General features: G+C 38.6%; 1 protein-coding gene across 2 annotated transcripts in view; it reads right to left on the bottom strand.

The window, feature by feature from the left end:
* Positions 1-26,095, bottom strand: part of TOGARAM1 (TOG array regulator of axonemal microtubules 1) — a 45,557-nt gene that overhangs the window by 8,693 nt on the left and 10,769 nt on the right. Inside the window, exons 2-15 of one of the 2 annotated variants that reach the window (XM_009915257.2) lie at positions 24,453-24,609; positions 22,905-23,039; positions 20,509-20,805; positions 18,227-18,492; positions 16,051-16,283; positions 13,854-13,954; positions 9,096-9,254; positions 6,967-7,065; positions 6,355-6,524; positions 5,029-5,197; positions 4,571-4,705; positions 3,693-3,846; positions 2,971-3,076; positions 2,335-2,570 (exon numbers count right to left, since the gene is read on the bottom strand). In XM_009915257.2, the coding sequence (XP_009913559.2) occupies positions 2,335-2,570; positions 2,971-3,076; positions 3,693-3,846; positions 4,571-4,705; positions 5,029-5,197; positions 6,355-6,524; positions 6,967-7,065; positions 9,096-9,254; positions 13,854-13,954; positions 16,051-16,283; positions 18,227-18,492; positions 20,509-20,805; positions 22,905-23,039; positions 24,453-24,609 (2,417 nt within the window). The remainder of the gene's footprint in view (positions 1-2,334; positions 2,571-2,970; positions 3,077-3,692; positions 3,847-4,570; positions 4,706-5,028; positions 5,198-6,354; positions 6,525-6,966; positions 7,066-9,095; positions 9,255-13,853; positions 13,955-16,050; positions 16,284-18,226; positions 18,493-20,508; positions 20,806-22,904; positions 23,040-24,452; positions 24,610-26,095) is intronic. The other variant, XM_069783002.1, reaches the window with a different exon arrangement.

Raw genomic sequence — 26,095 nt, 5'->3', positions numbered from 1 at the left:
TTGCTACTGAGCTACCTGGTTTAAGACTAGCTTTGGCTCGTGCTCAGTACCTGCAGTTACATCTGTACAGCAGCCACTCGCCTCAGGAGCTTGGGAGAAGGGAAGAAGTAACAGACTAACTCCTGCTGCGTGTACCGATGGGAAAACAAGAACTGTGAGGCTTGAAGACCTCACTACGTGGAAGCCAATAAGCCCCCACTCCCCACAAATGCCCACTGCTCGTGCAAAAGTGTTGGAAATCTTTTTGTATGCATGTAAGACCTTAGAATTAAACACAATTCATTCAGATAAGAAACACGATTTTAAAATTTCTGAAATACAATCACTTTTAGATCTAGTACTAGAATCATGCTCTTGGATCAAGCATCTATTCATAGAGGTGAGTTTACAGCAGTAGTCCAGTATCTTTACAGAAGCATCTCACAAAAGCAAACAAAAATGTTTGTAGTTATTCTTGTTGGTAAAGTTAAAACCAGCTTTGTAGCTGATGAAGAATCAGTATATATATCTACTCAGGGTTGAAAGCATCAATACTTATGATCACAGTAGGCTTTAACTGTGTTGAGCAGCAAATAGGTGAATTTTAAAAGGGCTTATAAATTGTAGGCAAAACCGTAACTGTTAACTTGAGTGTGTAAGTTGTGGTAAATACAAGCAACTCAATGTATAAACCAAATTTAGAAAAGATATCCTTTCTGTAATTACACAGTTGTGTCAAACAGAACCCTTCCACTTTGTACTGAAGACACATGTCATTTTTCTCCCAAATTTGCACTCTGAAAGATAATTCTTGTATTCATTGTTACAGCCAATACTAGAAAAGCTGTGACTCACAGGGCTATTTAGGCCACCCACCGATGCATTAGGCATTAAAAACATACTGTACTCCATGATTTAGACACTGCTTTGAAGTCTTCTTAGCTGTGAGGAAATTAGTCCCTGCTCCAAATGATGTATTCAGACTCACAGCTCAGATAATTTTGATGTCTTAGATATCTGAAAATGTATCTGAGTTCACAAATTGGAGGGGTCAAATCTTTATAGGTCTAGAAAACTCAGAAGGATAGGTCAGTGTGTTTGAATCTGCCACTGAAAATGGGGAGATCAGATATAGCCAATTATGATCATGAGTATTGCTTGGCCAAGGATTTCTGAAGGAAAGATGGGAGTACATAAACAGACCACTTTACATCGCTTCTGAACTAAAGCAATGTGCAGTTACTGCCTGCTACTCTTAAATTCACAAAAACAACCACGTGCAGGCATGATTCATAAATAATTTAAATCCCAAGGCTGATATTTGCCTTTCAGTTTAAAGTTCAGGTAATTGCAGTATGGTTCTCATTGGCTTTCAGGAAACAGAATCAATATACTCCACAACAACCAGCTCCCCAGGAAACAAAATAGGAAACAAAACATTTTGAATCAAGACTAACTCTTATGATTTGTAGCTGTGCAGAAAGTCTAAAGATTGATTTATAGAGTAGCATCTGAAATATTTAATGGAAGGGATAGGCTACAAGAAATGTAGCCTATTAAATGTCATCTAAGTGATGACAGATAGATAAGAGATTAAGTACAAGTAGGTATATATCTAACATACTGGAATGCCTAATGGCTTGATTAAGTATTGCTGTTACAGTGAATGAGGACATAAAAGAAAAAGAACACCATACTTAACAGGGAAAGTGAAAGAAAGGAATGTAACTTCTCCTACAGACTGAGGTGAGCTAGAGGTCAGAATCAAACCATGCAACCAGAACTGGAGGCTTGTCATATTTGAGGTACTCAAGAAAATAATGGCCACCGCCACTGTAAAGGAAATTAAAATGCAGACAAAAAGACTATTAACCAGCTGAGTCTAGAGAAGAATAGGAAATCAACCAAGATAGTTGCAGCTAGAGAATTCTAAGTTATAAATCGACTGTCTAAATAAAAAGCAGTGCTGAAAACTGAAAGAGACAGGCATTTGATTGCAGAGCAAAGGAAAAATAAGAATGCTATGTGAGCTTTACTAAGCAAAGCAAGATAGCAGTATCCTAAGAATACCATACTAAAAGCAAATAAAATTACTGAAATGTTGCAAAATGACCAGAAAATATACCAAGCTCCAAAATCAACAGCCAATTTTTTACATAATGTACAGAAAGAAACAGGGGGGCTACATTTTACTTTTATGCCCACAAACGTTGCCCTGGGTAGAAGTTTTGCAGAGCTGACTCACTATATTTTCAAATTTCTGCCTATTGTATCTTGGTATTTTTTTAAAGACTATATTTGATAAATTTAATCTATTCACAAGTTATTTCTTTACAAAGTCTTTATAAGAATTACCTTTGCCCTCCATTTATAAGAGAACAAAGTGCACGTGCTGGAGTCACATTATTAACCATAGCCTTCAGTGCTTTGTCTACCTCTTCCCTTATAAATGTGTTGGATTCACCAGCTTTGTGCAAAAGGACTTTTACTGTATTATCTAGTTCTTGATCCATGCTCTTTTTCAGGTAGGTGAACAAATCCCCTAAACAGACCACAGCAGCTCGAGAAACACCTGAGCGTAAATTCTTGACCTGCACACAGGAAAAACCCAAACAAACAATGAATAATGTTTATAAAATACACTTTAAAATAAGCAAAGCTTAATGTTTCCCTTTGTAATTTTTAAGCAACATTAAAAGCAACTGAGAAATACATTTCTAACTTGATTCACAATGTGTGAGAATTAAAATACATACACATGAAAAATGTTATAAAGTTACAATCTAAATTTTTTCAGGCTCTTAGCAAATCAGATCAAGTGTTGGTATCTGAAGTATGAGCTGCTTTGCTGAACAACAAACTCAGCTTTTTGAGACTGTCCAACAGAGGAAAACTAACCACAGATGAACATACCATTTCAGTGTATCTGAGAGCTATAAAATACTTATACACATATATAGTCAGTGAAATATTCCGATAGTAAAATTTAACCTCTTGAGCCACAGCCAAACTTGTTTCATGTAGCTTCGCAATCAGAACAGTCGCATGATAGGCAGACAAACATCTAACAAAGTTCAGACCTTCAATTTTCTTCTCCCTATGTAAAAAAATATTTAAATTCAAAGCATTTGCAAATTTTCATTAAAATATTAAAACACAGAATTCTAAGAAACCAAATAGCAAACAAATTGGATTGTAAAATAAAGCAATGACATATAATGTCGGAAATTCTTTCAAAGTGAGTCTTTCTTTTAATGTGGTAGTAGGACTATTTTAGCATACCAGTCTCTCAATTCTTTCCTACAGTGCTGTCCACAATTTGCACTAGTGGTGATTAAAGGACTACTTTCCTTCCCCAAGTTGAAAAGGCAGCAGTATTGTAACCCCATTTCGCCAGTGAGAGCACAGTGAAGCCTTATATTCCACAGAAAGTGACAAGAAGGTATTGGGGGGGGCCCTCTCCAGAACACTGCTTAAACTTGGACGTCTCTAAAAGTCTCTGAAAGCTTAGCTATTAAGCCTCAATTTACAACAGTGACAGTTTAATATAGATTTGGACTGCAAAAAACTTTTTTGTTTTTTTTCATATATCGCTTGCAATCCTTCTCGCTCTGTGATATTATGTCCATTTTGCTGTTATTTTTTTAAAGTAAGTTATCAAAATAAACACCTTCTACATTAGATTCAGGTTGTAGACAGATGTTTACACCTACCAGTCATCATCAGCTAAAAGTGTCAAGGCTTCTGTCAGCGCCGTTTCTGGTTTTGAAAAGGGCTGCAGTTCTGATGTGTCCATTATTTCTGGGCTATGAGTGACTGATGGGGTCTGGTCTTTATAGCGTCCTCGCGCCCCAAGAGAAATTTCATCTGCAAAGTCGTGAAGCATAAGAAATAATTAGCATAATCTGAAGAAACTAATGCACTCAAAGGAAGGAAATATAAAAAGTTTGAGGTATAGACTGCTGCTACTAAGGGACCAGGTTTTCAAAAAGACAGCTTTCCCAGTTACATCCTCAATCATTCAGCATTTCATTCGTGTGAATGAATTTTTTTGCAAACAACCACCACTTTAAAAAGTTGCAAACACAAATGTAGTGGGTTGTTTAGTGTAAAAACAGATGCACAATGTGCTAAAACAGAGTGTGCTAAGACACAATATAGTAAAACTTAAAGAGCCACTTGAGAAATTCTGAAGACCTTTGACCATCATCAGTACGAGCTTCTATTCTGAAAAGATTTCTACTGCATATTTTAAAGGCATCTCAGTGACAAAATGTACCCAGAAATGTTTTTCTTGGAGACAGAAGGGAGTCAATTTGCCATAAATACATTACAACATTTAAGTTGCTGAGCAAATAAAAAACCCTCTCATGTTCCAAACGTCTTCCTAACAAATAGATGAAAAATGTTTCAAGGGAGCGATGATGAATTCAAATCCCCTTCACCACCAACCCCAAAGTACTAATCTTCGAGAGCACCTCAGGACTCTCCATTAAACAAATAAATCATATTGAACCTGATTGTATTTTGGAACTGTCACACTCCATATATCCAATATTTTAACAGTCTTTAGTTTACTGTAACAGCTTACCAGAATCTAGCAAAGCTGAACATTTTGTCTTCTTCAAACTGAATGTTCTTTTTAATGAAGGATTCAAGGCCACGTTTTCTAATGACAAAGATAAATTTCTTGATGATGTTAATACATCCCCACAGAGATTTAACTCTAGAAAATAGAAGGAAATGTCCAAACTACAACAACAACAAATCAGAAAAAAAGAAAAAACTAGTATTTTGAGTCCTAATTTGTCTTTTGAAATTTTTCTTAACTACAGTCTTTCAAATATTTCCCATAAGCACTTTACTCTCCACCATTTGCATTAGAAGACTGACAACTGACTACAGAGTAAACTGCAGTGTAAAATTAATTCTAGTAATACCTCATGTCACACTAAACAGTCATTTTTGGTAATTATCACAGAATTTTAATTTTCATTTCAGCAGCATTTAACAGTATATTATTCCTTTAAGACAAACACTAATCCTCACTTTCTGTTGTCATTTTCTCTGGTACATTCAGTTTAAGTCTTTCCCAAGGGTTTTCTTCCTTTCCTTCGAGGTCTTTGACTTCCTGATGTTCTTTATGATTGTGTTGTTTTTCTTCTTTTTTCTTCTGCCTTATCTTATCCTGGGCAGATTTTGACATGGCTACTTCTATCTGCAAAAAATTAATGCACCCATTATGGTATTCAGTATAATATAATGTACAAGTTACCCAATAACTTATTACCCAGTTCTTGTTATTGTCTAAGGTAAGCATGGAAAATTACTATTTTCACCATTATTCTACAGAGCAAAAGGAAATTATTCACTTAAATATTAAATCCAATCCTGAAAAGAGCTGAATGTGTTCTTTCTGCATGATAAGCAGTCCTACTGGCAAAAAGAAGCAACATTCCAGGCTTAAACATTTAAGAGAAACAACCACTTACTCTAAAATGTCTGAATAGTTAGAGAACTAAGGTCTACAAGAAAAGGTCTTCTATTCCTTGGCAGCGTTGTGTAGTTTCCTAGAATTTTAACTAACAAATACACTCACTTCTCAGTGGGCTAACTCACTTACATTTAAGCACACACTACTCTTTTATATGTTTAAGACGCTTACAGCTCCTCATGAAAACTTAGTAACATTTAATACATTCCTCCATTTGCTCCTTTGAATTTGATCCCTCCAAGTATTCATCTCTTCAGTGGAAATCAGAAAATTAAGACACTGTTTATCATTAACTGAAAGTTTTAGTCATCTTAAAATGTTATTTTAAATGCTTTCAGAAAGACTTGTGATTTTCATTAATAATTTTTAAAACTTTGTATCACACTTCATTCAGATAAATCTTGCTCCATGTTATAACAGATGTAAATAATATTTAAAAAAGCAGCACCACTCCTCATGAAACTGTATTATGGGACAGATAATCAGACAGTGTTTTTTAAAAAACTTATGAAGGGAGCTAGATTCATACATCCATCAAAAAAACAAGATGTGATCAAACACAGGCAATTCCTCCTTCCATATTTCTATGTGCTGTGGGAGCTGGAGAGGAGGAGGACATTTTCCAGCTCCACTCCCTCCCTCCTGCAGCCCTTCTCCCAAGGACTTCCGAGTTAGGTGGGAAGCTTCTGACACAGCAATTTGCCATTATAAAATATCCAGGTGGAACCAAAAAGAAAAAGCACGGAGAAGCAGCTTGAAGGCTATAGGCTATTTTAATCAAACTCATTTACCGTAACACAGAGACTGCAAAACTGTCTCTAGCTGTATTCATACATACAAAACCAGGTAGCGCGACAATAAAAAAGTTCTGAAATTCTTACCTCTTCTACATTTTCAACTTGGAAATGAGAAGCACTGTTCTGCTGGATGCTTCTCCCAGAGATCCCTGATGATGGCTCAGTCTCCTCTTTGACAGCTTGGTCATCTCCATTCGCTACACATGTTAGGGACTGGTTGTGTGTTCGTGCAGAAGGAGGACTTCCAAAAACACCTGAAAGGCATATCATGTTGTGCCCTCACCAAAATAACCATTCCATTCAGCAGAACTCAGTAAAAACTAAAGAAAACCAAAAGTAATTCAAGAAGATAAAAACATTGCTGTTACACTATCAGTGCCACTTTCCAACCAAAAGTCCTCTTACTTTATTCTGCCGAGTAGGATGGATGCATGCACATGTGTGCACACTTGGGCTAGAACCAAGACCTAACCTTCATAATTTGCCGTCATTCTTTGTTTCTGGAATGGAATAGCATATCCAGTAACTGCAAAACTTTCAAGCATAATTCTTTTTATTCCCACCTAAACTGGAGATTGTTCACAATCTAAAATGTTGTACAGAATCTACTTTTTCTTTTCCCACTCTATGAAGGTACGTATTCCCTCATTTTAATAACATGATGAGATATAGGAGATAATTTTGCTTTTGTAATACCTTTACCAACAATTACAACTGCATCTTCAGACAGGACACTTGGTGAAGTGAAATCTAGATTGTTCATCTGTGGAAAACTAGATGTTGACTCTGTAAAACCTTAAAAAAATAAAAAAATCACACAATGTAGATCATGTAGTTTACACTCTGATACATGTTTTATTCTTCTAAAATGTCATCATACACTGACATCTGAATTTATCACTTTTATGAATCAGTATATTTTCAAGTTACTGACATTAACAGAATTTATTAAATACCGATATCCTAAAAATCACAGAAAGCATAGAGCAAACAAAATTTCTGCAAAAAGATCATAAAGAAAACCAATGTTTGTAAGAGGATTTTTAAATCAACTGATCCCACTGAAAAAAACCAGAAGTTTCTAACTCACTTAGCAGAAGCATAGATCTGTTTCTTACATAATTCAGCATAATTGAATCAAAACAGAATTTGCTAAAATACCCTAAGCAGCACTTAATGCTGTTTCCCATATAAATTAGCAGTCCCTCAAATTCTTCACCAAAGTGGATAGCATATATTATGTACTTCCATATTGCCTACACTAGTTGCAAATAAAAATGATAGTTTGTGACAAAAGAAGGGCACCATTTGCTTTTGCTATTTAACCTGAATAATCTGAAATTTCTAAGCAGAAAACATGATTTAGCAAAGCCTGATTACCTACTAGAAAGTGCACAAATCAAGCCAGTGGACTACTGAACCATCTCAGTTGAGAAAGACTCTGGTGAACTGACAGCCCTCTGTCTACATCTACAGCTGCTATAAAATGCCCTCTACCAAGCAAGCTGCAGCACCTCAACAGTTTGGGACTCTTGACAGCACTGTTAACATTTTCTGCCCTCATCTCAATCTTTAGTTTGCCAAAAATAATCACAGGTAAGAGTATGACAGATGCTGCTTTACTTTACAAATTACCTGATTACATAGTTTTAATTTTGGAGCTCTCTTTTTTTATCCTTTATGAGAAGAACTATCAAGTGAAAAGGTTTCTCTTGAAAGTGTTATTTTGTCCTCCCACAATCATTGGCTTCTGCATGTTCCAAGTTTTAACATTCGAGAACTGTCAAAATCGGTCTTTTGGGATTTTCCTGAATATAAACTTGAGGCTTCATGAGCAATTCTCTCTTAGAACATAACTGAATGGGCATCAAATACTGGATCGTCTCTGGAACCTACCCCCAAATTAAGACCTTCTGTCCTAACCTCAGCTTCTAGCCCAAAAAACTTACAAACTCCCATTTCACAGGTATCACATGATAAGCAGGTGTTAACAACAACAAAAAAAAACCCCAAAACCCAAGGATTTACAAATCTGGTTATAAACTTCCATTGCTCAGCTTTAAATGTTTCACACAAAATAGCACTCCACCAGTTCTAGAAAACCTTGAGAAATAGACCAAAACTGTCCATGTTTAAGGTTGAAGCAAGAGATGAAGAAAACAAAGTCTCTTATTGGGACAAAGGTCTTCTTCATTATTCAATGTCTATTTAATTTTCTATTTGTCACAAAAACATGATTACTTGATATCTATTTCAGCCACTCTGAGGGAGATCTGAACAACAGACAGTGAAACCATATGCTCCTTAAACTGACTTCCACATTTTACTTCTAATGTTCAGAAAAAAAAAAGTTCCTGCTCTATTCTAACAAGCTTATAGTTGGAAAATACATCTGTACCATACACACAACAAGTCTGATGTAGGGAACAGTAGCTCCTAGGATGCATTAACATGAGACAGTTAAAACTGAAATGTGAAGTATAATGGTTTAAGTTCCTTAATTTCACCAATGAACAACAGAGTAATTTAAAACCAAACTTTTAAAGCTGTTCATTTATTCAGACTGAGATATATAACAATTTGGACCTTTTTACATGCTATGTACTATCACTTGACTTTTAATTTTAATTTAATTGGCAGTCTAATTTTAGTCAATGTCAGAAAAAAACCAAACTTGTTAGCATAAGTATAAAGACTAGAAAAGAGGAACCCATGCTAAACACCTTGAAACGTATTTTCTATAAAACCCATTTTACAAAAGGCTATACACACAGCTTCAGTTTTTGCCACAAATGAGAGCTCTCATGAACAGCAGACTCACAAACCTTTTGAATGCTTAAAATTTCTTTGGTGTTCCGTATTTTGACTTTGAAAAATAGTACGTGACACTTCTTGCTTCTTGTCCTCATAATCTCCACATCCATTGCCACAGTTCAAACGTTGGCCAACTATGCTAACGTTAGAAGTCCCCTTATCATCAAATGCTGGCCATGCAAAAGGAAAAAAATAAAATATTAAAAATAAAATTAGAAATAGCTTTTCCTGTGTACCACAGGATTCTCAAATAGTTACATTTTCAGAGTCCCTCAGACTGGTTTTATGCATACAGTATGAGCATTTTTGCCTACAGAAATCTGAGCATTTCAACAAAGATGCTCAGGCTCTACTCATCTTTCACATGCAAAGGCTTTCATCTACAGATAAACCCAGGTTGATAAGCTCAGCTTGAAAAATTATTTTTTAGTTTAAAGTCTTTCAAATATGAATAACTGAATACTAAGTAATTCAGCATTAAAAGCCAAATTAAGTCATAGGTCAACTAAGTGAAAATAGTAAAATACTAGTTAAAACACAAGAAATCTAGAAGTCATATAACACATTTTAATGTTACAATTGGAGACAACAGAAACAGAGCATTTTTATGCCTGCAAAACAGTCTCAACACATTTTAGTTTTGGTTAAAAAAAAACCAAAAAACAAAAAAAACACCACTAATTAATTCAGGATCATTTAATTTAATTTAGGATCAATTCAGGATCAATTAATTTAAAGGATCATTTCTGCTTTTCCAAACACCCCTAAAATCAAAATACCTAAAAAGACAGACATTTTTCCATCTATGTGCTTTTACTACATATTCCACAAATTCCAGGGAACTAACCCTGCATTTAATTAAAGGGATTGATAGGCAGGACCGAGGTGACATAACTCTGGCAATGCCAGCAACTAGAGTGACCCAGGCATCCTCCTTAGCGTGCTACGAGGGGTACCAGCCTGCAGTTCTGCTTCCCGCTGCCACAGGCGTGACGGTACTGATGCGTTTCCCACCACCCGCCGATGCCCATCTGTCTTCAAGTTCTGCACTGGTGGCCGTCACTGTCAACCCAGCCATGTCCACGTGAGATCAAGAGCTGTACTGAAATCCTTAAAAAGGTTTCTTGTGTTCTCCAGCTGAGAACTTGGATCAGAGCAGGGTGTTTTGTTCTGCTAGGGGACGAAAACTGAAGGGAGGGTTTTGCTGAGGGATATACTTGAGATGGTGAGTCTCTCCCAGCAAGGAACACTACGGACAGTGCCCTGATCCTGGCTGGTGTGAGATGCTCTGGAAAATTACTATACGGCCAGATCCCCTGAAAGTCCAAGAACTCCTTGACCATGAATTTTTGCGCTGTCCCAGCGAAGCCTAGTAGTTATAGCATTTCATATATCAACATTAAGACCTCACACGTCAGGACTGAGCCATTAATTGCTGTATTTGGTACAACAGCACCCTCTGGCCTCTGAAACTGTCAGGACCTCGGCAAAAGATGAGCTACAGGCCTGACAGCAGGCAGACAGGTTTTCAAGGTGTCAACTGCTAAAAGCTGCACAAACTTACATGTTACAGAAAGAATTTGGGAACTAAGAAACATCTGAAAGTTGCCACTCTATTATAACAAAGCTAAAAGAAGCTGATAAAATTCGTCTTAGAGAAACAGCTGAAGCAATCTGACCTCAATTAGCAAGTTAATGATAGGTAAGGGACAACTAAGTTTCCAGAACAGAAAAGAGCAAAAGTGTTACACTCTTTAAAAAAAAGAAAAAAGCTGAAGAAGGAGCGAGAGTACAACTGACCCATATGCTGGGCAATACAGTTCCCAAGACTGTACCAGGGAAACTAATGTATTTGGAAGCACCCACCAGAAAACAGTATGATCAGAGAAATCTGGTCTCCTTTTATAACACAGCTACAGTCCTTGCGGGCAGGAAAGAAGTGAGAGATGCCATATGTCATCCCAGCCATACGTACACAGAATAGTTACCAAAAGCTTCATTCTCCAAATGGAGGGATGTATCAAGCAGCGTTCTGCTGCAGTCTGTTCAGGACCCGGTACTATCCAATATTTTGCCCAAACAGCTGGATAATGAGGCAGCATGCTGCATTCAAATAAAGGTCAGCAAATGGGAAGCATATATGCATGCTTGAGGACAGGATCTGAATTCAAGGAGCTCATGATAAAGTAGAAGAATGATCCAAGAAGAACAAGACTCAGGTAGGACAGGACTGATTTTGCATGTTTTACAACAATGCAACCATAACTATCCTTTCAACTTAAAGTGCACAAAGGGCATTGTATGGGTACTGCATGTAGATCTGTTGAAAACAGCCTAGATGACAGCAGTTAAAAAGTCCATAAAGTCTGACCTATGAAGGAAAGCTAGAAAAAATAGGAGTTAGTCTAAAGGACAGAAAATGAAAGAGGGAAAGAAAAATACAAAAAAAGGTACCTGCGTGGAAGAAGAAAATCTTCCATCCTTCAAAATAAAATAAAAGTGTAATGAGATAAGTTACAGCAAGGGGGATTTACGTTCAGTGTTAAAAAAAAACTTTCATCTGATGATACCAGTTAAATACCAAACTGATTTTTACAAGTTCTCCAAGTTCCAGTGTAAAAATTCACAGCTTTTTGAGATTTGACTTGTGTGATGGGCCAAGCCCAGTCAGTAGTGGGAGCGATGGACTTTTCTTTACCAGCTAGCTGTACACGTATTACAATGACCTTATCGGTAGTAGGCTGTCAGCTCTTCACAGGAGGTCCAGTGCTGTGCATCCTGGTTGATTAACTGGCTCAATAAGCAAAATAAATGTGCTGCTCATTATTTTACACTGAAGGTCAACTTCTTGCAGGAGGTCTTTTCATATAATGAATGCAAAATCATTAACCACAACATGTATTACTATGTACGTGCAGTATTTGCTTTCTGACTTATGCTGTTACTTGAAAAACCTATTTGCTAATTTATTCTGAGAAAAGTGGCCTCAGCTGAAATGAGGAGCAATAGCTTCAATTTCTGAAAAAAGATCATCAGTCTCAGTAGCAATTACTGGTTTTTGAATGTGATGGCTTTGCAAACTCAGGTCTGTAAGATGCCCTCCAATCTTAACTGAACTAAGTTTTGCAAACTTTTTAGAAAAAATATATACGTTGCTCCTTAGGCTGCAACAGGGTGCAACAGAGCAGTCTTTGGGAAGAGGTCAGAAGAGAACTTTGTGGACACAGCTCCCTCAGTACCTTTCCACCATCCAGCTGAATCAAAATTTATTAAACATAAATAATCATAAACAATCGGTTTCTGCCCATTACAGAAATCTGCAGTTACCTGTACTTCACTGTAAGCATAAAACAGAACAGCATCACTCAACTTCAATTTCCTACAAGGAAATTAACTGCTTGCAACATTTTGACCCTTCCTACTCTTATCCAGCTGGTGTCCAATGAATTTTCAAACAATACTGCAATGAATTTTGAAGTGCACATACTCACAGGTGGCATTTGCATTAACACATTTTATCCTGATAGAGAATGGCAGAAACCCTGGAGTTCCTTCTCACCTGCAGTACCGCAGTATAATCTCAATTTGACCAAACAGTGTCTAGCAATTACCTTTTTTTAAGTGCTGAAGGGACTTGAACTCATTGAACAAGTAAGAAGGACACATCAAGTGACCATTCTGTTGCATCAATGAAGCAAGGTATATACTGAAAAGCACAGCTGTATTGGGTCTGCACGGCAAGGTTTTGGTAGCAGGGGGGGTTACAGGGTGGTTTCTGTGAGAAGCTGCTGGAAGCTTCCCCCATGTCCGACAGAGCCAATGCCAGCCGGCTCCAAGACGGACCTGCCGCCAGCCAAGGCCGAGCCCATCAGCGACGGTGGTAGCACCTCTAGGAGAACATATTTAAGAAGGGGAAAAATACTGCCATGCAACAGCAGCAGCGGAGAGCGGAGCGAGAACATGTAACACAAACAGCCTTGCAGACCCCCAGGTCAGTGCAGAAGGAGGGGGAGGAGATGCTCCAGGCACCGGAGCAGAGATTCCCCTGCAGCCCGCGGGGAAGACCATGGTGAGACAGGCTGTCCCCCTCCAGCCCAAGGATGTCCACAGTGGAGCAGATCTCCACCTGCAGCCTGGGGATGACCCCACGCCGGAGCAGGGGGATGCCCGAAGGAGGCTGTGACCCTGTGGGAAGCCCGCGCTGGAGCAGGCTCCTGGCAGGACCTGTGGCCCCGTGGAGAGAATAGCCCACACTGGAGCAGTCTGTGCCTGAAGGACTGCAGCCCACGGAAGGGACCTGGAGAAGTTTGTAGAGGACTCTCTCCCGTGTGAGGGACCCCACGCTGGAGCAGGGGAAGAGTGAGGAGTCCTCCCCTGAGGAGGAAGGAGCGGTAGAGACAACGTGTGATGAACTGACTGCAACCTCCATTCCCTGTCCCCGTGCTGCAGACGAGGGTAGGTAGAGAATCTGTGAGTGAAGCTGTGCCCAGGAAGAAGGGAGGGGTGGGGGGAAAGTGTTTTAAGATTTGGTTTTATTTCTCATTACCCTACTCTGGTTTGACTGGCAATAAATTAAGTTAATTTTCCCCAAGTCAAGTTTGTTTTGCCTGTGACGTTAATTGGTTGAGCGATCTCTCCCTGTCCTTATCTCGACCCACGAGCCTTTTGTTGTATTTTCTCTCCCCTGTCCAGTTGAGGAGGGGAGTGATAGAGCAGCTGCATGGTGCTTAGTTGCTGGCTGGGGTTGAACCATGTCAACAGCGAAATACCTGGGCTGGAATTATGTTCTGCAACATGTGGGTCTCTGTTTCTTGCTGAAGATATTCTTGCAGGCTGCGATTTGCTGCCAAGTAGTGGAAAGGTGTCTGACCTGTTAAAATATAAAACAAATTTCTATAAGTACAATTCTACACACTAGTCAGAGCCCAGCTAAATAACACTTTGTAGGAAAGACAACAACAGATTTCAGTTTCTCCTCCCCAACGTACTTGGTGGACAAATATTTCCAGTGTACTTCCACAAATGTTCACACTGAGTAGAAAAAGAAAATGAATTCAGTAGAAATTATTTGATGAGCAGGTCCATTATGAGGAACACCATAAAGATGACCCTTAAGAGTAAACTTTACACTAGGACTAAATTTAGCATACAGTCAAAAAGCTAAGGAATCATCTGGCCTAGGGACTGATGATGCTGGTTCCAATCTGGCAAAGAATGGCAAATGAGAGTGACCAAATCCACTAACCTTTCACTTCCAGAAATGAGCTGTTTTCAGTTCAGTGTCTAGCACACAGACATTCACCAGGAAAATGCTGTTATCTACAAGACAATCTTGATACTTCTTTTTTAAAATTATGATTTGAATATTAAAGATGATTGAACCCAGAGCCCTGTGCTGTTAAATACTGTGCCTAGGTACGTAATAGTTATAGGCAAACAGCAGCTGTTCCACTTTCTGCTAGGACTGAAATACACACAACTAGAAGACTTGCATTTAAGATCCTGAGAAAAGCCCATGCTTCAGAAACTTCACTAATACCAGTATCAAGCTCCCATTTCTGTGGTGGTTTATCAGTAGAGAAACCGATTCTTCTAGAAGTAAATAAACAGACAAAGCCTACATTCTTGTTGCCCAACTACATAGATTTTGTGAACAGACAATGCTGATTTCCAATACTCGCAAACCAGCATCTGAACTAAACTCTCTGGTATTTTTATGAACATTCCAAGGCTTTCAATGTCTTCTAGGATACATTTTGTCACCTCTACAAATTCAGTCTTACTGCCAGATGTCCCCTCTCTTGCTTGCTAGTTCAGAATTTCTGTATCTGTGAATCCTGTAAAACATTAAGCTTGTGTGTCACTCAATAATGGAAATGGCATGTTGTATAGAACGTGTCCTTAGTAAAAACCTTGTCTGGAAGAACATTATACACAGAAGTTTATAGTCATGACTTTTTAGGTATTCTAGCATTTGAATGTGTTATTTTAAAGATTATTTTTAAAACCGTGATTCAGCAGTAATGCATATGGGGAAGATAACCTACATATAAATTAGTTCTGAGACTGCACAACTGTGAAAACCCTCTGTTTCTGAATCATTCCAGCCTCCCTCTGTCTCAAAAACCTTTCTTTTGTATATTCCCTCTCTTCCTTCCTATTCTGTTTATACACTTGTATGCCAGTTACAAAAAGATGCATTTAGTACACACAAAAATAAAAGATGTCTTTGGATCAGAGCTACAAGCAGCTTTATCATGGGCTCAGAGAGCAGAAAAGGAGATTCTGTACTGCGAAATCTGCAAAATTCCTCAAAAACTTTTTTATTTCATTAAAAAATAAAATAGTTTATACTGCTCACAACCAACTGGGTCATTTCTCTTTACAATCAGAATAGCACGTCATCACAGAATTTCTTTTTAGAAGAGCTCTGTGAAGGCATTTTAAATAACAATAGTCTGTCAGTAATAAAATGGAAACAGTTCATGATTTGCAGTAATAAGAAACGTCTATGTTGTCCTCCACTTATCACAAAAAAACAAGCCATCCCTTCTTCAATTTCCAGACGATAACAAGCAAACCTTATCCTTCCTCTTAACTCATTCTCCTTCTTACTCATTTGTTTAGGCTATGGTTCACATACCTTCTATGGCAGGCTAAAGTCTTAATGAAATATTTACTACCACCCGCAGTACTTCACTGCACTGTGTTACTATGGCTGCACCAGGGAACTCTTTCAAATTAAAAGCCAGCACAAACTGGAAGAATATAATTATGCAGCTATTGTATAGAGTAATGTATTTTTAGATAGGAAAATAATTCACATATAAAAAACAAGCTATTAAGCAAAACAATCTTGTATAAAAAAACATATTACAGATTTCATCCCCTTTAATATTAAACTAACAGCAGCAGAGACTGTGTGTGAGAATTTCAAAGCAGAGTTAACACACGAGTTCCACTCACGTTATTCTCCTTCTCTGGGGGACTGTGGACACAGGTGAAGTCAGAGACTCCTGGCTGTAAATTCCGCTTTCGCTGTAGGAGCCTGCGCTCGGGGAGGAAGCGTGGGAGGGGGAGTCCGCAGACAGATCAAGTTTAAGAGCAGAATCAGGACTTTCAAGATCTGAAATGTTGCTGCTTAGCTTTGCCCTTTTCTTAGCTGCACTGTTTCGTAGAGATCGAAGTGAATTCTGCATCTAAACAGGATTGAAAACAAAATCACAGGTTTTACTCACTGCGTAAGAAAAAAAGCTTTTTTAAGGAAAAGAAAGTATGTTTCTGAGTGTTCAGTTCAGTTCACAGACGTTCAGCGCACGTATCTCTTGGGCAATGTGACTGACCATTTACATAGGTTATGCAGTATCATAATGATCCCTTTCATTGTTTTACTTCACAAGAATAATTATCCTGCAAGTAAATGCAAATTCACAGTAACTCCTAGCTTCACTTTGCAAAACACAAGAATAGCTTCCTGCAAAAATACATCAGCTGCTCTTATCTTTTTAAATAGACTAAAGGAAGCATTTGATGGCTGCTAGTACACACAATTGGGACCTCAGGCTTTTCACAACAGAACTGCACAAAGCTGCAAAATATGCAGAAGTGAATCCTGAAAACTGCGCCTAGCAAGCAGAGCTCCTACTCAGCTAAGCAGGAAAATCTACAATGACTAGAGCTTCATGCTACTGCATATTCTCTCCTCTTTTTGCTGAATACATCTGACGTAAAAAAAATTCTTCCTCTGTCTGTTTATCACCTCAAGTTACTTTCAGTAGTGACTAGAGGATGGAAAATAAAGGCAGTAAGGCAAAGCCATTAAGTCCTACTGCAGCTGCTCTCAGATCCACAGGGACTAAAGACAGGATTTGAGATTCAAACAATTTCTATAAACTGTGACAGAAATATGGACGTGTTGCATGAGATCATGTGGGGAAGATCATACAAAATCCAATCACAGATGATACCTGTGGTTCTCATGTAATCAACGTTGCAATGGTTTCGATTTGTACTGACAAGGATACCGCGGATACAGTTCCACCTCTCCACGACCCCTGGAAATAATCCAGCATGCCTCTGCAGTATTTTTCTATATCCTAGACTGGTGCAGCTATTTGGTGTTTCTCAAACATCAGAGAGACTTGAGCAACAGACTGAGGGACAGGATCCTTCGGCGTGTACTGGGCACAGTGGCAGGGGTCGGCGTACACACAGCCTCCCATACACAGTGGGATCTCACCGGACAACCCATGCAATGGAGAAACAGCCATGCAGGATATACAGCTACACCGGCTGCGAAGTATTTCATGGACCAGTAAAGGGAAACACTAGAATAAGTCTGTTCGACTAGTCTCATGGGTCACAGAAGGTATATATTTTTAAAGGTTTTAAATACTTCAAATATTTTCTAAGTCACAGGTTGAGTGGCACACTCAAAACGCTGGCCACCGAATACACATAATTGGCCCAAATTACTACTAGTGGATTTCCACATACAGGAGGGATGCTGACCTGCCGAGCCTAATGCCAAATGTGTCTGTGTCGTATCAATCAGCTGCAGGTGACACCACATTCACCCAGCTTCACATCAGTTTTTCTCGTTTTACTCCATGAAAAAATGACTGAATTCTGAGAGAGCTGGGACATGCTGTGAGGGTGTCAGGGACAGCCCACTTCAGCAGACTGAGGAAGCTGAGGAAACTCCCAGGGTGAGTCAAATGAACCTTCATCAAGGAAGTTATTTGTTATTTCGGGCACTTTGCTATAACTAAAGAGAGGATTATTACTTAAATCTGGCATGAAATTTAAACTGAAGTCAAGATAATGAGAGCAGAAGCTGTATAAAGGCCCGCAGTTCTGCCTTGGTACTACAATAACTGAAAACATTACAACTTGAGCTCTGAGAAAAACAAGGGAAATTAAGATGTCTGGAACAAACACGGGAAGTGTGCTTCAACATTGGTATTTATTGCTTTACTTAGCTTCTATCAGACATCCAATGGTATCTCATTGAAAACCTGCTGTAGTGATGACTGCCACAAAATTTAAGTCAGAAACATTATTTTCTGGCTCTCGTTTAGGAAAAAGAAAAGCTTACAGTATATCAACTGTTAAAAGTGCATTATGTCATACTTAAACCAACCTCTTCTTGATCCACTTCCTCGTCATCAACATTTAGCTCTGAAAGATCAGCTGCCAGCTTCCTATTCATTTCATTCAGCCACACGTCCTCACACTCTTCGTTTCTCCACTTTGTCACATTTAATTCAATCTTATCGGGCAGTGGGCTAGCGAGACGGGGTATGGGGGGGACAGGTCTGGTCCCATTCAGGCCCCGGCGGGAGGCTGGGCGTCTCACCAGGGTGGGTTTCAGCTGCAGATGAGAGTGTTTCTCCTGCAAATTCTCCCCTGAAGAAGACACAAGCAGATGTCAGTCCTTTGGAGGGGTGGCAGGAACACAGCACTCACCAGAATAAACTTCATGTCTCGTTTCTATATCACACCAGAAAACTCCTTTTCACCTTGAGGTGAGTGTTAAAAAACACATTTACGCACGCAATTTTATTTACTATTATAAATACATTTCAAGGACATTTTGTTTGGCTCAGTATGAGCAAATTTGAATAAAACCGGTAAGAACATAAAAACAGCTGTAGTGAGTCAGACGAAAGGCCTGTTCCTTAACAAGGTAAGGAACCGACACTAAAGAGTATTCAGACAGGATTTAGGAGCTTCCTTGGTCAGAGGTTTGACCCAAGCTGACCCACCGTCCTGGTACACAAGTTCACTTCCTTTATCAATAAATCCTTGCTTTTGGTGCCTGCAGCAGTCGGCTCCACAATGAGCATTAAAAACGTACTCCCCTTTATTTAAAACCTGATGCCATCAAACCCCTTCCTTAGCTCCTTCAGGTATGCATGTATACATGTATTCATGTGTATAAATATACACACATATACACACACACACAGATGAAAGTAAGTTTCTCACATGAACAACAGTAGACAGTGATTCTCTATCTAACTTTATTTTTAAACCATTCATAATTTGAAAACTTTCAATATTCCTTCTCCAACATCAGTTTCCCAAATGCACCAAACCCCTGTTCCTGAATATGCACTTACGCACATTTTTCAATATTCAATTTTACAAAATCATTAGGATCATTACCAGACTTGCCTCTTTCCATGATATTTTCTATTACCTCCTGACTCTACCTTTTCCATCTCCCTGCATTTCAAGCTCGGTTACCAATCTCTTCTACTTTTAGTGTCTCCTTTTAAAAAAATAGTTTCATGCATGTGCATACCAATATACACTTAGTACCTTTAAAAAGTAATTAACTTTCTTCATTATGAAAAAAAAAGACTAGTGCCCTAACAAACTCTCCTCTAAGCTGCTGTAACAACAATAAAGTTACTCCAAAGAAACAGAAAAAAAATGAAATGCATATGGACAACATTTGGAAAATCAGCAAGTGATGAACACACATCTACAAGATACTGTTACGTGCATTCCAAGGACAGGTGACTTCCAAAGCATTAATTTAGAAATTTTCTACATATGCACAAAAATATGGGTCTCAACAAAGATGAAATTTAAAACAGATTTCTTTAAATCAGTGCAAAATTTTATGTGGAAACTGTTGTATTGCTCACAGAAGGTATGCCTCATGAGTGATTAGGAATCAATTTAAGCTAAACAGAGAGTAAAGCTATTTTTAACCTAAAATAAGACTGTCTTTAGTAAGTATTTGAAAAAAATCAGCTAAATTGCTTAAGCAATTGTAATTAAATAAACTTAAAACTATTTCAGGTTAACCAATGTGTACATGAGGTCTTCAAAGTCAGGAAATCAGACCATAAACAGCAGTCTCCGCCATTAGCTGTCAGTGTAAACTGGGATGAAATTGGCACAGATTCTACTCAGTAGAGATGTAGCTGTTTGTACCCAGGTTTTAAAGAGCTATTCTGAGTGTGGGGAATTCAATATGTACATTTCCAAATGCAAATAAAGAGGCCAAAAGGAAAAACGCAATGAGTAATACTGTTCTTGCACATGTACTAATTAGAGTATTAAAAGTAACAGATATTTCTCTATTGGCTTTCTCTAAAAGTGCTAGATTTGGGGGTTTGTTTTTATTTTAGTTTGAAGAAAAACTTTTCCCTGATACATTACTGATAACAAAAGCAGAGCTGTAGCATATTATGCTTTATGACAGAACACAAAGACTTCACCTTTTAAAAGAAGCCTCCAGTGATGTGACTAGACTAGCGCAGGTAGAAAACCCTCATGTTTCTAATTGCAATTGGAGCTTTGCATAATTCCCCATTTATCCGCCACTGTAGGTTTTCTGACCACTGCTTAAAGTCACTCAAAATGCAAACCTGAAATCTGTTTTCATTATATTGACGACACTCCTACCTGTATTATCGCCTGGTTTTTGACTGAGAAGCTGCTTCTGTGAATGAGGCTTAGGCAGTCCTTCAAAGCTTTTAAGAGGCCAGGAGTTTGAGAAGTTCATGGTATTATCTTGTGACTTCTTTGAAGAATCAGCTGGAGAGGAGACATGCTTTGGGCTGTTCCTTGGCGATGACAGAGGGTAAGATGGCAGAATGAAGGTGCTCTGGCTTGCATTAGGACCTTGGAAGGACATCATATGTTCTGCTTGATTGCAAAAACTTCTCTGGGTCTTGCTGGAAAAATTCAGGCTGGCACAAACTGAGCAAAGAAAAAGAGACTAGTATTTGTGGTAATTAGCCCCTCTGACAGCTCTTATAATAATAATTTACAATGAAATAATACACCATCTAGACAGTCAAAAACTGAAGGTCAGCATTTTACTCAAGCAGACACAGACAAATCAGCTAACTTCATTTTGCAAATTGCATTGTCCCTCAAAATACCAATTTCCTTTTTCTGCATTTGATCGAATGAGTTTAAGCCTAAGCTATTTCAGAGTCATGTTTTGAAGAACTATATTTAAAAAAAAAAATTATGCAAGTAGATTGAACATGGTTCTGCTGCTTGCTGCTATGTATTCCAAGCCTGCATAGCATGAAATTTGCAACCACCACTCTCAAAACTCAGTGATACAAGAGTACAAATAAAGCACAAATATTTAAAATTCTACACCCTTAAAAAAAAAAATCCAAAAATTATTTTTTCCAAGAAACCAGTAGGTCAAAAATGGAAAGATAAGTGATGATTTGGAACTAGACTGTTTTAATTGTTTCCCATGAAAAGCAGACGCATGTTCCCTGCATGCACTCAAGCTTTTAGCCATGGAAGTGAAAAAGTGGACAAAGAAAAACTTAACAAAGTTCCTGACAGCCTCTGGAAGGATCACTGTACGCTGGGCCACCTCAGCAATCTTGTTGAGAACAGCCCCACAACCAGTTCCACCAGCACAACTGGGAGAATGGGAAAGCACAGCCCAGGAGCGAGAAAAAGTGACAGTCTGAGTCAGGCTAGGAGAAGCTATTAATGGTCTGTGTCACTCCAAAGAAAAACATTCAATTGTGCCTTTAGTTATAGCATAAAAAATCCCTTTAGAAATCAGATTGCTCCAAGGTCTTCCGTCTTCTGCTCCTGCTGCTTTCCAAGGCTGCAGCACCCCGGTGCCCTCCAGGTATCCCAGGGCAGAAAAACTGAGACAACCACATCAGGTGCGGGTTCTGCTACCGGAGAAAGACTCAAGTAACAATAATATCTGGCACAAAATCTATTTGCAGAGAAATAAATCAGCAAGTGTGGGCAACGTACCTGGACAGCCTTCTGAAGACCGAGGCTAAGAGAAGAGAATATTGACTTTGTCGTTAGAAAGGCAAAAAAACAAAGAGGAAATTTGTCCTTTCTTCCCGTAGGCGTGAGAAAAACACAGTATCTAGAGCCTGTAAGTGGCTAGAGGTAAACCGAGTAAATAAAGTTCCTACATATCTTCCAAGAAGGCTGTCAGCTCTATCCCTTGTCCAACACAGCTGGACCACTCAAAGCAGCCCTGTCCACAGATTTGGTATCATTACCATCTATTCCTCAGGACAGTGAGTTTATTCCTCCACTAAGTGTACATCTGGCATTTTTATTATTGTTACTACTGATGAACAGCCAAGTTTATACATGTTACAGGTCCTGATTTATCTCAGCCTCCAGCTCTAGGGTTAAGGTGGACTCAATCAAATCCCTAGCCTCACTTTTTAAGCTAGCAGCAAAAGCCACCTGACATGGCAGCGCCCTGGCCATCTGTCTAGTAAAAGCTGTGCAGAGACCACCACAAATTAAAGCAACACTATGAGAACTAAAAGCTTTACAGGTGCCAACACAGCGACTCTGCAGCACGCCGAGGTCAATTCCACCCGGCTGTCGTGTCCAGCAGAACGGAGCAGCCTGTGCCTCCTCCTGCACATGTGCCTGCTCAGACACCTCGGCTGCCCTCCACACCTCAGAGGGGACCAAAAGAGGTACATGAACCGGTCTCAGAGGGGCAAGGCTCAGTCCTGGCCCTTGCTGTTAAGCAGGCTGGACTGATCTGACCTATATCATTAACAGAACTCTAAAAATCAGTTTTTCAAAAAAAGTTCAGATTCTGTTACAGTACCACTTTTTATACACTGTGCTGGTACAGACAGATACCAAAGGTGTGGGTTGCAGATTAATAACCACAAATGAAAAGCACTACACAGGAGGGAGGCACAAATACATCTAAGTAGGGACTGAACAACATTTTAGTAATTGTTTTTATTTCTTAAGGCAGCATAGAAATAAAGAGACATTTCCAAAGTAACATGCACTGACTTACGATACAGTTAGAATCCATATACCTTTGTCTTGCTGACAGTTATTTAATCCTAAGAATTGTAAATCAGAGTCCACGCTACCACTCTTCCCACGTGTCTGTGTGTATCCAAGTGTTCCACATTTCCCTGAAATTTGCGGCTGATGAGAGCCCATAGTACCTTTCAAAAGAAAAACACAAATAACTAGATAAATACTTAATGTATGTTATTCAACAAAAACTACACAATAATATTTAATAGTGAATTAAGACTCTCTGTCTAACTTTCAGTGTAAAATATAACTACTTTCAAAGCATTTAATTCAAGAGTTTCTAAGGAACCTCATAATAATACCATTCACAGGCACAAACTGGAAAAATGTTCTTCCAGGGCACTTTTCCAACTGAGAATTGTAGGGGGTCAAAAGAAAAACCCAGAACAATCCCTTCTCTGAATATATGACAATAAAGGGAAGACAACACCTTAAAACCCCCAAATGCAGTGAGTTCCTTTAGAGTGATGTCACACCTAGCATAGCTATGAGTAAACTTTGCATGCCACACATGTCAGCACTCCTCAGACAAAGCCAAGAATATAACCTACTGCCAAGCAAAGAGAATAGATCAGGTCTGGTCTTGCCCAGTCTTTTTACATGCCTTTTGGCTATTAAAATACAAATCACTGAGTCTACATTGCTAGTGTAAATTAAGTAGAGCACTATACCTGCGATCTTCTACAGACTTGGTTTTCAAAAACAAGACATTTTTCATTTTTTAAAACAATCTTTAGAGCTCACTCTTCAGACAGCTTTCTACCCTAGCTGCTTATACAAACCAAAAAGAGAAAATATGCAAATCTAGAATAGATATGCACGGATCTGCTCTCCTGAACAGCCTACCATACATATATACGACCTTCCCAACATGTTGTCCAGTTTATGGTATTTCATACCCGGCCGCCACTATCAGCTAACTCTTGACAGCATACCTTTTATGATAACAACTGCTATTCTAGCCAACAATGTATTCCTGCTCAAAAGTCTGTAAAATTCTGTGTTTCCTTTTAATTTACTGCTTTATCTGCAATTCATATTGTATTTTACAGTGTGAAGGAATGTTGGCTGAATTACTCCATTGCTGATCTACATGGTACTTCTTTTTCCTAACTCTGCAAAAGCACCAGAAAGCTCTATATTTCAGGGATATCCTGAGTCCTTTTGTTCAATACATCTGTTCACGTAACCACACTATTTCTTTTTGGTCTTGCTGTCTGAAAAAAACCCTGATCTATAACCTCTATTGGATCTACCTAGTGAAAATCTGTGTGTGTACTGCAGGACTGGAAAACAGTGGTCTAGGTTCTGAGATGGCGTATGCTTCTCCAGGAGCAGGAATGGGACTGCTGCCACTTGCTTCAGCTGGAGGCATAGCCCTGTGCCCAGTACTCAATTCTTTGTAGTAAATGAAAATAAACAACAAAACAAATAATCAACAAATTATAAATCACACTCATAAAGCTACAAATTTATGCTCAGGTTCTTCTAAATCTATTTTGTAAACAGCAGATCAAACACTCTTCTGTGTTAATACTTACCAGCACAAACAGAAGAATGCTCAGAGTTAAAATCTATACTATTCTGAAATAAATTCCTTGAAGCTCTTTTTCTACTAAAAAATAACTCATCACTGACTGGTACTCCTTGAGAGGGCCTTAACTTTGGAGAATGAAGAAAATCATTGGATGTAGAGAACTGTAGGAAAAAGGAAAATAAAGAAACATTCATGTGTGTGAAAGGAATGCGCAACCCTTTTCTGTACAAACAGCAGAATTACCTGCGTATCTTTGTCATCTAGACCCCACCACAGCCCAAACCTGTCTCTCTTTACAATGAAGCTACACAAACCACCGTCAATATGTTTAAGAAGACAGAACTGACAACAAATAAAGGTTTCTCCTCCCTATCACTTAGACAATGAAAAACAAGAGAGTGTGTACATGTGCTGTATCTTTCACTCACAGAAGTAAATGGGATTCATCATGCATATATCCACAGGCAAAGCTTACTGAATGAAGAGAGCAAAAAGCAGAAAAGGTTTCTACAAAAAAAAAAAAAAAAAAAAATAGCTGCCTTATTCTGCCTCGCTGTTGCTGGGGTGCATGTCATTCCTGGGGTGCTGCTATTCCTGGGGTGACACGAGAGTGCCAAGGAGGGGAGAGCTGTCCCCCAGGCCCTGGGCACCAACACGGGGCTGGGGCATGGCTCAGTCCGCCTTCAACCTCGTCCTCCTGCGGCCTAAACCCAAAGCACTACCTGAGTTTACAAAAAAAATAAATTCTGTTTTCCAACATTAAACAGTCTCACCCAACCCTTTATTAAAAGATTGGTAACATAAGATATGAAGCCTTTCACTGTCGTGAAACCAAGCGTTAAGTTTCTTGCAGCATGGCCAGGTCAACAGTTCAAAAATTCAGATCCTTCACACAAAAAAACTGTGACAATTTTTTAAAACCTTAAAATTTAGCACTGAGCGCCACGGCTCCTCGACACAAACTGCCAAGACTTCCTGTGTTTAAAAAAGGCAGTTGATTTTTAAATGCAAAACATTTTGATGAAAGTTTTCTTTTCCCAGCTACCTAATACTCTTAAGTATTTTAAGCATTAGAAAGCATTTTAGTTGGTTTCCAGATCTTACTCTAACATAGGTTGACACTATTCACACTGGAGGGGAAAAAAAAAAAAAAAAAAAAAAACCAAACTGGTAGAGAATTGCACTAGTCATCAATTTTTAAAATTAAACATTAACATTTTGAATTATGTACATTAGCTATGTAAGTGTTTAAACAGACAGCAGCTACTTGAGGTGTGACAAAAGCATGCTTCAGATTTAGTCTAAAAGCTGTATCTAGTAACATCAGCACCTTGTAATGAGAAATGGTTATATATAAAGGAAAAATCTGAGTAATATAAATATTTAGCAAAGAAAAGATCATGCTTTAAATAAAGGTTTCTTGCTTTCTGATTTAATTAGTAAAATCAGTAATTTAATCATTTCCAGGCTATATTAACTCTGCTCTCCCCTTTCACAGACAAGGCTCCACAAAGAGGTCAAAAGAGAAGTCTGAACAGAAATGGAAATATTTACTCAGTATTGGAAAGAACAGCATCACGTTATGCCTAAAAACCTCCTTTACTCAATATACTGCTTGTGTGAATAGAGAATTTGTAGTCTAACCGT

The sequence above is a fragment of the Haliaeetus albicilla genome, chromosome 5, assembly GCF_947461875.1.
Source record: "Haliaeetus albicilla chromosome 5, bHalAlb1.1, whole genome shotgun sequence".
Classification (NCBI taxonomy): domain Eukaryota; kingdom Metazoa; phylum Chordata; class Aves; order Accipitriformes; family Accipitridae; genus Haliaeetus; species Haliaeetus albicilla.
This window is presented reverse-complemented; position numbering and strand designations above follow the sequence as displayed.